General features: G+C 37.7%; 1 protein-coding gene across 1 annotated transcript in view; it reads right to left on the minus strand.

The window, feature by feature from the left end:
* RLF (rearranged L-myc fusion) overlaps positions 1–12,884 on the minus strand; it is an 80,054-nt gene that overhangs the window by 25,877 nt on the left and 41,293 nt on the right. Inside the window, exon 5 of the mRNA XM_029228607.1 lies at positions 11,113–11,315. Within this exon, the coding sequence (XP_029084440.1) occupies positions 11,113–11,315 (203 nt within the window). The remainder of the gene's footprint in view (positions 1–11,112; positions 11,316–12,884) is intronic.

Here is a 12,884-nt window from a genome sequence, read left to right on the forward strand (position 1 = left end):
GCTTAGGCTAACCAAGGTAAACTAGTATTCTGGCCAGTGCCATTACTGGAATATTTTAACATTTATCTTTCTCTAGAACTATGGTTTTCAATCTAGTATTTTCCTGATCAGTTCCGGGGTATAATGCAAATAATTTGTTTCTAATAATGGATTTTAAAAAACAAGCTGGTAAATGGTTTTTTCAAAAAGGAATCAAAGTGGAAGTTATCCACATAATAAGATTTCTCTCACTTGCATCCCTGAGTAGGAGAAAGCGTGGAGTCAGTTAGCAAGCCTCCATTTCATGTAACCCTGGGTCTACTTTTGAGAGAATCATCCCTGATAGGTTCATAGACATCACCTGGAAAAAAGGTTGTGCTTCTAAAAACCAAGTTTCTTTTAAACTACAGCAATACCACAGACCAACACTATGCTATTGAGTGGTCACTTGTATGTTTCCTAAAGATATAAATGATCACTGATGCTTCTAGTTAAATCCTATGACTCTGAGTATCTGAGAGAAGCCTGAATTGTCCTACTGAATTCTTGAAAATGACTGTGTCTGACTAACTCTCCATGATGACCCCTCCAATATAATCATATATCAACCAAAATACCCACACATAACCCATGAAAGTAACAGCAGAGATGAGATCCAAATATATACTAAGTTTTAGGAAGATGTCTCTTCAAAGCTATTTAAAAGAACTCCGCTTTTGGAGATAAAATATTTAAATAGGCAAATCTTCCACTTCTTCATAAAGGCTTCTACCTTTAGTGTATTTTCTGAAAGTACATCTCATTCACCATATGACCATAAGGATACATAAAGTAATATTATCGATTTTCATTTTAATTATACACTTTATTATTCCTTGTTCAGGATCCATCTTAATGTTCTTATTTAAGGTACATCTGGGGACTTCCCTGGTGGTGCATTGATTAAGAATCCGCCTGCCAATGCAGGGGACACGGGTTTGAGCTCTGGTCTGGTAAGATCCCGCATGCCGCGGAGCAACTAAGCCTGTGCACCACAACTACTGAAGCCTGCAGGCCTAGAGCCCTTGCTCTGCAACAAGAGAAGCCACTGCAATGAGAAGCCCATGCACCGCAATAAACAGTAGTAGCCCCCTTTGCCGCAACTAGAGGAAGCCCGCGCGTAGCAACGAAGACCTGACACAGCCAAAAATAAATACATAAATAAAAATGTAAAAAAAAGGTACATCTGGAATCTCTATGCTGTTGTTTACTGTTTCTTCTACTCCCAAACTGGATTCCTAATGGGTCCTGTTTAAGTGTCTTTGCTCTGTTTATCATTTATATACCTAGTGACTGTGTCAATTCCCAACAGTGTTAGACTGGTGAGTAAATCGGGTCCTGTTTGTCTTTTCCTTTCCTCATCAAGAGAAGAAGCAAGCCTTGTAACCACATCAGACACTGAAGATGCAGTTCATTCAGGGATCAAGACTGAAATGAACCACTTCTTTATCTGTGCCAAGAACTCTGCAGACAGATTTCTTGCTCTTCATAATAACAGAAGTGCTTCATATTTAAAACATCATTATCCTTTATACTATATGTGGGAAACTTGACCTTTGCAAAGATTTCCTCTTTCAGTAATAAAAAATATACACATAGGAAACATCCACTTGCGACACTAGGCCATGGCCAAGTCTGTAACTTTCCTTAAAATCCTTTCATATGTAGGGACTTCTCTGGCGGTCAGTGGTTAAAGACTCCACACTCCCAATGCAGGGGGCCCGGGATCGATCCCTGGTCGGGGAACTAGATCCTGCATGCCGCAACTAGGAGCTGGCACACTGCAGCTGGGGATCCCACACACCACAATAAAGATCCCTCGCGCGGCAACAAAGATCACCTGTGCCACGGCTAAGACCTGGTGCAGCCAAATGAATGAATAAATAAATATTTTTTTAAAAATCCTTTCATATGTAAAGTGAATAACAGTGTCATCTCATCCAATTCTAAATAAGGTATTTACAACCTAGAACTTGAGGATTCCATGGAGTTCTAAATTTGGGGTTCTAAATTCTGGCTTTCAAGCTGACCCCATCAATTAATCTTAATTGTACGTGTTTGGCTAAATCTTCCCCAGCAGAGGTTTCCTATTACACACACCCATTATTGTGATACCCACAGGTGCCAAAATATAAGTACTTTTATTCCCAGTTGTTACTCAAGTTAATTTGACTCTTCTCCTGAACTCAGCTGAAGTAGACGGCAAATGTTGTGTATATCTTTGCTGCCTTAGAACATGTGCTGATTTTAAACTCCAATTAATGAACATTTAGTGATTCACTGGTCCTTTCCCAAAGCAAATTTTTAAAGATTTCTTTAATTCTGCTCTCACTTGCAAAAGAAAGCATCGCTGGATAAGAAACTAATTATGATGGTACCGGTGTTCCTTTCAAAATAATTTTATGATGTGTGCCCAATGTTGTCACATTGACATATTTAACAAATGAATCCCAATCATTATAAAAATATTTTAAGTTGCACCTATACATAAATGTATAACTATGAATGGAATGAAAATACCACCAAAATGTTTCCTGTTAGAACATGACTCATCAGTGTTTACCAACTAGAAGTAAGCTGTACAGTGTAAAGAGAGCTGGCCAGGGAGCCAGGAGATCTGTGTTCTAGCATGGGCTTGGACTTAATAATTAGCTTAATGAAGGTAGGGCCTTGGAAACATTACCTCTTGGCCTCAGTCTCACCATTGGTAAATCATGGAAGGTTAGACTAAATGATATTTAATGGTTTTAATACATTAGGAAATCTGAATCTTGCATAGCAAAGGTCAGCAAACATTTTTTGTAAACACCCAGACAGAAAATATTTTCAGCTTTGCGGGCCAGATGGTCTTGGTTACAGCTATTCAGCTCCGCCATAGTAGAGCAAGACCAGTCATAAACAATAAACAAATAGGCGTGACTGTGTTCCAGTAGAACTTTATTCACGAAAACAAGTAGCTGGGTGGATTTGATCCACAGACCACAGTAAATCAGATCACATTTCCAATAACCCAGTTCCTTGCATTCTCCACAAATTTGTTGAAAGGAATTAATTCTATAACTTCAGGAAGAAATCCTGTTTTCTTGATTTGTTATTAATAAACCAGGAAAGATCCTGTACAAAGCATCCCATATCCTCCCTGTTCTCCCATACCCCCCTCTTCTTTGCCATTCTTGTCAGTAGCAGAGCACCCCCATTCTTCCAGTCTCCCAGGTCTTATGGAGTCTCTTAAAGGGATCTCTGCACATTATCCCTTATTTTTGTCCTGTCAGCAAGTCCCATCCTTTCTCCTCTTGCTAACTCCAATCTCTTTTCCTAAATCTAATATATACTCTTTCTGTCTATGCTTCCTAAAACACTGTTTCAGTCATTTCACTTCCTATCTTCAAAACCTTCCTGATTTCTACTGCATTGAATCTAAGTTCAAATGCAGTGGAGTTTCCAAGGCCTTACTTTTCCCTATGCAACAGGTCTTATTTCTCACAAGACCTAAACATCCACTCTCTGCCCCAGGCAAGGTGTTCCCTAGTGGTTCCCTACAAAGTGCATATTCATTTCTGTGCCTTTACTACCACAGTCAGTTATCCCCAAACCATTCTTTCTACCCACCCAAACCCCACCATTATTTCAAGGTCCAACTCAAGGATCAATTTTTATAAAGCCTTATACGCCAGTCCACAAAGATATTCTCTACCTCTACACTTCTACAGAATTCAGAGGCACTATCGTATGGCTTAGTACTTATCTTCCTATTACTGTTTCTGGCAACCAAACTAGGCCATGTACACCCTTATGTATTTGCCAATGCTTAATACAATGCTAAAAACAAAACAGGTTTTAAATAAACAAAGGTTGAGAGAGAGAGGAATCAAATCCAAGGTCTAGCATTTTTGCTTCTCCTGAATTCTTTTGGCATATATCAGGTGCTGAGAATAACCATTACTCCATCTTATTCTGATTAAGCTTCCCAAACACATGACAGTGCAGCTGTTATTAGAGGTAAGCAGTCTCCCATCTCCTTACCCTTCCCAATATTGCAAACAAATAAATTTACAGGCTTATATTTAGTCCCTGCTATGTGGCTACGTATTTGTCTAGGATGTAGAGATACAGCAATGGACAAACTTATGTCCCTGTCCTTACAATGTTTTCAATCTAGTGGGAGGAAACAGAGAATAAGCAAATATTATGTCCAGAAATAGTAGTATGTACTATAAATAAAAACAGGTAGGTAAGGGGGCAGAGAGTGATGGGGGCCATTTTAGATGGATTTGTATATATTTATAATAATTGACAGGAGATATTTATTAAAGAAAAACAAGACTGCGTAGGGGGAGATAGGGTATTATTTTAGGTGGGACAGTGAGGAAGGACTCTCTGATATGGCAATATGAAGGAGAGTTGTGAATGATGTAAGGGAATGAGCTATCCAAACTATCTTGTGGCAGGGCATTCCAGGGAGTGATCTAACGCAAAACTCTAAGGTAGGAATATGTTTGGCTTGTTCAAAAAACAGTAGAGACAAGAGGGCTGGAGAGGAGTGAGCATTAAGCTGTACAAGATATAGTCAGAGGGCTTCCCCGGTGGTGCAGTGGCTGAGAGTCTGCCTGCTGATGCAGGTGACACGGGTTCGTGCCCCGGTCCGGGAAGATCCCACATGCCGTGGAGCGGCTGGGCCCGTGAGCCATGGCCGCTGAGCCTGCGCGTCCGGAGCCTGTGCTCCACAATGGGAGAGGCCGCAACAGTGAGAGGCCCGCATACCGCCAAAAAAAAAAAAAAAACAAAAGTGATATAGTCAGAGATGGTTAGACAAGTAGCCAGGGGCCACGGCACACAGAATATAAAGACTTCTGGATTTATTCTGAGAAAGACAGAAAGCTATTGAGTGGTTCTGATCAAGGAAGTGACATGGCCTGATTTAAGTTTTAGAAATTATTCTGGCTACTTTGGGGAAAAATAAAATGTAGAAGGCAAGAGTGAAAGCAAGTACACCAGTTCAAAGGCTTCTAGATTCAGCTTTGTATCTCCAATGCCTAAGACAGCATATGACATACAGACACTTAGGTATACACCACCTAGAACAGTATTTCTCATCCTATATCTTTAATATAATATTAGTGCTAGTACACCAAACTCAGGTTTGAATCTCAGCTTATCTACTTTAAGTTTTATGACCATGAACATATTACTTAATCTGAGCCTCACTTCCTCACCAAAATGGAGCTACCTAAGAGTTGTGAGAACTAAATGTGACAGTGTATACATAGCATTTAGCATAGTGCCTAATACATGGTAAAAGCTCAAAAAAGTGGTAGCTGGTTATTCTCTACCCACCTCCTCCCCCTCCAACAATGAGAATATAGTTGGAAGGCAATTGACTTCATTTATATTTATTCTTATTCTTATATTAATTTTTATTTCTTAACTATTGTCTTTTTTTAAAATTAATTTTTATTGGAATATAGTTGTTTTACAATTGACTTCATTTAGAGGAAAGCTCATAAAAACAAAACAAAGCCCTAATACCAGGAATATCAGGAGCTTAGTTATGGACATGTTAAGTTTAAGATGCCATTAGCCATGCAAGTCGAGATGGTGATTAGGCAGTTGAATATATGAGTCTGGAGCTCAGAGGAGAGGACTGAGCTGGAGATAAAACATCTGGGATTCAGGCCATAATTGGCATTTAAGACCGTGAGCCTAAATGAGATCACCAAGGGAATACGTGTAAATAGAAAAGAGAGGACACAAAAAGAGTCCTAGAGTAATATAACATTCAATCATCAGAGGGAGGAGGAGGAAGAGCAAGTAGAAATGAGAAAGATCAATCAGCCAGGTAGACAGAAAACCAACAGAGTATAGTACCCTAGAAGCCAAGTGGAAAAATCTGTTAAAAGTTTAAAAGACAGAGTTAATAAGTCAGATGGAGTAAGGTGAAAACTCGGAAGTCATCGTTGGATTTTTTTCTTCCAGTTGTATTGAGATAATATTGACATACAGCACAGTATAAGTTTAAGGTGTACAGCATAATGATTTGACTTACATACATCTTGAGGCCATTATCACAATAAGTTTAGTGAGCATCCATCATCTAGTACAGACACAAAATTAAAGAGATAGAAAAAAAACTTTTTTCTTGTGATGGGAACTCTTAGGCTTGACTCTTTTAACAACTTTCATATGTAACACAGAGCAGTGTTAACTATATTTATCATGTTGTACATTACAATCCCGGTACTTACTTATTAACTAGAAGTTTGTACTTTCTGACTACTTTCATCCAACTCCCCTTCACTCCACTCCTCACCTCTGGTAACCACAAATCTGATCTCTTTTTCTATGACATTGTTTGCTTTTGAAGTATAATTGACCTACAACAGTATGTTAGTTCCTGTTTCACAACACAGTGATTCAATGTTTCTATACATTTCAAACTGATCACCACAATAAGTCTAGTTATGCTATGTCACTATACAAAGATATTACATAGTTATTGACTATATTCCCCATACTATATATTTCATACACATGACTCATATATTTTGCAACTGGAAGTTTGTACCTCTTAATCTCACCCATCTATTTCTTTCCTCCTCCCTGCCCACTCTCCTCTGGCAAACACCTGTTTGTTCTCTGCATCTAGAACTCTGTTTCTATTTTAAGTTTGTTCACTTGTTTTGTTTATTTAGACTTCACATATAAATGAAATCATACAGTATTTGTCTTTCTCTGTCTGATTTATTTCACTTAGCATAATACCCTCTAGGTCCATCCATGGTGCAAAAGGCAAGATTTCATTCCTTTTTATGGCTGAGTAATATTCCATTGCATATATGTATATGTATACACACACAATGTGAGATATATATATATATATATATATATATATATATATATCACATCTTCTTTACCCATTCATCAACTTAGGCTGCTTCACATCTTGGCTACTGTAAATAATGCTGCTATGAACATAGAGGTGCATATATCTTTTCTAATAAGTGTTTTGGTTTTCTTCAGATAAATACCCAGGAGTAGAACTGCTGGATCGTATGGTAGTTCTATTTTTAGTTTTTTGAGGAACCTCCACACTGACTCCATAGTGGCTGTGCCAATTTACATTCCCACCACCATTCCCTTTTCTCCACATCCTCGCCAACACTTGTTATTTGTTGTCTTTTTGATAACAGCCATTCTGACAGGTGTGAGGTTATACCTCATTGTAGTTTCGATTCAAAGTTCCCTGATGGGGCTTCCCTGGTGGCGCAGTGGTTAAGAATCCACTGCCAATGCAGGGGACATGGGTTCGAGTCCTGGTCTGGGAAGATCCCACATGCCATGGAGCAACTAAGCCCATGCGCCACAACATCATTTACTGAAGAGGCTGCCTTTTCTCCACTGTATATTTTTGCCTCCTTTGTCATAGATTAATTGACCATATAAGTGTGGGTTAATTTCTGGGCTCCCTATTCTGCTCCATTGATTTAGATGTCTTTTTTTGTGCCAGTACCACACTGTTTCGATTACTGTGGCTTTGTAGTATAATCTGAAGTCAGGGAACATGATACCTCCAGCTTTGTTCTTCTTTCTCAAGATTGGTTTGGCTACTCGGGATCTTTCATGTTTCCATACAAATGTTAGAATTCTTTGTTCTAGTCCTATGAAAAGTGCCACTGGCATTTGATAGGGTTTGCACTTTATCTGTAGATTGCCTTGGGTATGGTCATTTTAACAATATTAATTCTTCCAAACCACGAACACAGTATATCTTTCCCCGTTTGTGTCATCTTCAATTTCTTTCACTGGTATCTTACAGTTTTTGGAGTACAGGTATTTTCTTCCATAGTTAGATCTATTCCTAGGTACTTTACTCTTTTTGATGCAATTGTAAATGGGACTGTTTTCTTAATTTCTCTGATAGTTCACGTTAGTGTATAGAAGTGCAACAGATTTTGTATCCTGCAACTTTACCAAACTCATTGATGAGCTCTTCTAGTTTTTGGTGGTGTCTTTAGGATTTTCTACATATAATATCATGTCATCAGCAAACAGTGACAGTTTTACTACTTCCTTTCCAATTTGGATTCTTTTTATTTCTTTTTCTTGTCTGACTGCCTTGGCTAGGACTTCCAATACTATGTTGAATAAAAGTGGTGAGAGCGAACATCCTTGTCTCATTCGTGATCTTAGAGGAAATGCTTTCAGCTTTCCACCACTGAGTATGATGTTAGCTGTGGGCTTGTCAGATATGGCCCTTGTTATGTTGAGGTATGTTCCCTCTATACACACTTTTTTAGAGTTTTTATCATACATGGATGTTGAATTCTGCCAAAAGCCTTTTCTGCATCTATTAAGATAAACATATAATTTTTATTCTTCAATTTAATGTGGTGTGTCACACTGATTGATTTGTGAATACTGAACCATACGTGCATCCCTGGGATAAATCCCACTTGATCATGGTGCATGATACTTTTAATGTATTGTTGAATTCAGTTTGCTAATGTTTTGTTGGGAATTTTTACATGTATGTTCATCAGTGGTATTAGCCTGTAATTTTCTTTTTTTGTGCTGTCTTTATCTGATTTTAGTATCAGGGTGATGCTGGCCTCATGTAATGAGTTTGAAGTATTCTTTCCTCTACAAGTTTTTGGAACAGTTTGAGAAGGATAGGTGTTAACTCTTTTCTAAATGTTTGGTAAATTCAACTGTGAAGCCATCTGGTCCTGGACTTTTGTTTGTTAGGAGTTTTTAAAATTACTGATTCAATTTCATTACTGGTAATTACTCTGTTCATGTTTTCTATTTCTTCCTGGTTCAGTCTTGGGAGATGGTAAATTTCTAGGAATTTGTCCATTTTTTCCAGGTTGTCCATTTTATTGGCATATAGCTGTCTGTAGTAATTTTTTATGATCTTTTGTATTTCTCTGGTATCAGTTGTGACTTCTTTTCCATATCTGAATTTATTGATTTGGGCCCTCTTTTTTTCTTGATGAGTCTAGCTAAAAGTTATCAATTTTGTTTTTTTTTTCCAAAGAACCAGCTCATTGAAAGTTTCACTGATCTTTTCTATTGTTTTTTTAATCTCCATTTCATTTATTTATTTATTTTTATTTTGGTTGTGCCAGGTCTTAGTTGCTGCAGGTGGGCTCCTCAGTTTCAGCTCGTGGGCTTCTTAGCTGCAGCACATGAACTCTTAGTTGCGGCATGCATGTGGGATCTAGATCCCTGACCAGGGATCAAACCTGCATCCCCTGCACTGGAAGGCAGATTCTTAACTACTATGCCACCAGGGAAGTCCCTCATTATTTCTCCTCTGATTCTTTACAATTTCTTCCCTACTACTAACTTTGGGTTTTGTTGGTTTTTGTTTTAGTTCCTTTAGGTGTAAGGTTAGGTTGTTTATTTGAGATTTTTCTTGTTTCCTGAGGATGTTATAAACCTCCCTCTTAGAACTACTTTTGCAGGTGGATTTAGTGATGTGGTGGGCTGGCACAAGTCAATGCCATATTAGAATACGTTCAAGGAGAAAAATGTTAAACAGTAAATTCAGACGATGGTTCAAGAAATTACACTGAAAGGGCAGGAGAGAAATGGGGTGGTAGCTGGAAGAAGAAGTCTTTCTCTTTTAAAAATGGAAGAAATAACAGCATAAATGCTGATGAGATAGTGACAGCAGAGGGGGAAATTGATAAATGCAGTAGAGAAAGGGAAAACTGCTGCAGCACTATACTTGAGGGGGCAAGCGCAGACGGGATCTGATACTGAAGTCAAGGGGATTGTTGGCCTTAGCAGGGGAAAACAGATATAGTTTATCCTTAGTAACAGAAGAGAAGGTGTAAATGCAATAAATGCAGGTAGGTGAATAGATGTCATGGAAATTCTCTTCCAACTGTCCCAGCTTCCTCAGAGAAATAGGAAGAAAGTTCATCAGTGGAGACAGAGATGGGACAGAAGGTATTGTAGTATAGGTTTAAAGAAAAAGGAAAAAGCACGAAATAGTAATCTAAGGGAGTAGGAGAGTGAATGAACTCAAGAAACACAGTGTGACTGAATTAAAGTAAAATCAGTTGCCAGGTTATTCTCCACCTAAGTTTGGCCCCACTGGTGCAGGTAAAGATACAAAACAGGTGGAGATGAAGGGATAATGAGGATACAGGTTAGTCAAAGAAGTACAATTAAGGGAGAGACCAGCAGAGGAATCGAGGGTGTATGCAAAGGAGTGCTAATAATGATTGACGATGGAAAAGCAGAGCAAGGAGAGTGAAAAGCTGATCAGACTGATAGACTGTTGGTCCTGGTGGAGTCTGAATATTAAAGGGAGTGAAGTGGAAAGGTGGAGAGTTTCATTTGGAGAGTAAGATATTTACAGCTGAAATTGTCATAAAAGGTTAAGAATTACTATAGCATAGAACCAGATCCTTGGGATTCCTACATTTAATAAGAAAGTTCAGTGTAAAGGTAAAATGAGAATCTATATGTAAGACCTGAATGGCAGGTAAGAGAATTAAAGGTAGATGATGGAATATAGCCTTGGAATTCCTCATTTTCTCTGTATAATTTATCAAAAACTCTTAGAGAAAACTAATTCCAACTTTTCTAAGGAAAACAATGATTCAGGTTAAAAAAAAAAAACCCGGTTTGTCTGCTTAATCATTGTTCAAAATGTATTCATGGCTTCTAAAGTCCTACACCTTTCTGCTTACAGAGTTAAATATATAAACTAACTTAAATAAAGTTAACTGCCATTCTCTTTAGTTTATCTCTTGACACCAGTATTAATAATTTCCACATTTCCCAGAGAGAAATCATTAGTTTAAGAAGAAAAAGCAACTTTCATATTTAAAGATTTCAAAGCAAACCATCACCCAAATATATAAACATTCATCTGCATATTCTTTAATTATCTACTTTTCAAATCCACCTACAAGACATAACTTTATATCCAATCTGTTGAACAGTTAAATATACAATTAAAATGGTACTTTTCATAGCCTGAAAAAAAATGAGTCTTGGGAATTTCAGCCTGGCATACAATTATTAAAATCTATTAAATTCATAGTGTGAATGACAACAGCAGTTATTTGCTTTACTTACCTCCTTAATAGCATCTTCATTAGGAAGAATGGAACATAAGCATGTCATATAGGCTTGCTGAAAAGATGACACATTTGAAATTTCTTTAGATTCTGCACATAGTTTTGATAAAGCAGTAGCCTGGGGGATGCAGTTAGATTTCAACAAATGTTTTATTCGCATTTGCAGAAAGAAAGGTCCTTCTTGTGCAATCAATTTATTGACTAGAAAAAAGGAAAAATAAAACAGTTTGATAACATACCACATTAACATGTCAAGGTTGTAAAGATGAAAGTTTGATATCTTCTGTTGTTGCTTGTTTTTAGTGGACAAAAAGTCAGCTGATATAACTGGAAGTTTATTCTGATCTCAGTACTCATCTAACAGAGCAAAGAGCAAAATAAATTAATGTTGCTAATTATTCCCACATTACTTAGTAGTTTTATTTTGAACACCATACCTTTTAAAAAAGCTACTACTAACATTTCATCAAAATTCATTCTTTCACCTTCTCCTCCCTCACTTTCTTATAAGGATAGTAAGGAACAATGAAATGAACTATAAACTTAAGTACAAGGCAAAAAGGCAAGTATCCTGTGTAATATTAACAACTACCACTTGTACACTTATGAGATACCAAGCTTTAAGCTGACTGTTTTTATATACCTCTCATTTATTCTTCACACCACCACCAAGGCAAGTATTGTTATCCCCAGTTTAAGGTTAGGAAAATTAATACTCAGAGAAATTAGGTAACTTGCCAAGGATTCCAAAGCCAGTGGTGGTCTTTCCTCTAAACCAGGCATTTCTCAAAGTGTGTTCCACCGACCAAAAGACCTGAGAGATAGTCCTAGAAAAAAAAAGGATTCCTTGGTCAAATCTCTGAACAGTCCTGCAATGAAGAAAACTGTTCACTTTTATTTAACCCAAGGTTTCCCAAACTGATTTGACCAGAGAACCCTTTTACACATATCATTAGCACAACGTAAAATCTACGTTCCTGGTTCAGTACACACTTTGGAAAATGCTGCTCTGAGCAGTACTCAATATTAAGCACCTGAACATAGATTTGTACAGTGTTCTGGACAAGCCCTCGATTTACAAATAGTAAATACTTAACAAGTGTGTGGCATCGTTACGCAGTATTATTTAAAGAACAGAGGTGGGAATATACATGTCAAGATGAGTGGCAAGCAAACAAACTGCTTTAGGTGGTTCACCTAAAACGGTGTTCCTTAAACTCAAAAGTGCCTTCTGAACCACCAGGGGAATTGTAGTAGAATGCCTATGCTAATTCAGTATGTCTGGGATGGGACCTGAGACTGTGCTTTTCTAATAAGCCTCGCAGGTAATAGCCATGCTACTAGGTCTACAGGCCACATGTGGAATAGAAATCATTAATATTAATGATAAACCACCAGGACGGTGGGGAGGGGAGGGAGAGACCACTGGCCCAATCTTAACTACATATCAGAATCAACTGTAGAGATTTAAAAATTCTCTTTTGTAAAAAAATGGGTAACACCATATATGCAAACGACACAAAATTCAAAAGGCACACCAAAAGGTATACAGTTAAAGTTGTCTCCCTCCTACTCTGACTCCAGTCCCCTAGTCTCTCTCCCCAAGAAACAATAATCATTTCCAATTTTTTGTTTATCCTTCCAGAAACATTCTTAGTACAGAAGACATATTTCTTTTCCCACTTACTATATCATACAGGTCATTCTATCACATCACTGTACATTGAGAGCTACCTCAATACTTTTAACAAATAAGTATTGTTCCACTGT

This window comes from Monodon monoceros, unplaced genomic scaffold (genome assembly GCF_005190385.1).
Source record: "Monodon monoceros isolate NGI ecotype Baffin Bay Population unplaced genomic scaffold, NGI_Narwhal_1 Super_Scaffold_18, whole genome shotgun sequence".
Classification (NCBI taxonomy): Eukaryota; Metazoa; Chordata; class Mammalia; order Artiodactyla; family Monodontidae; genus Monodon; species Monodon monoceros.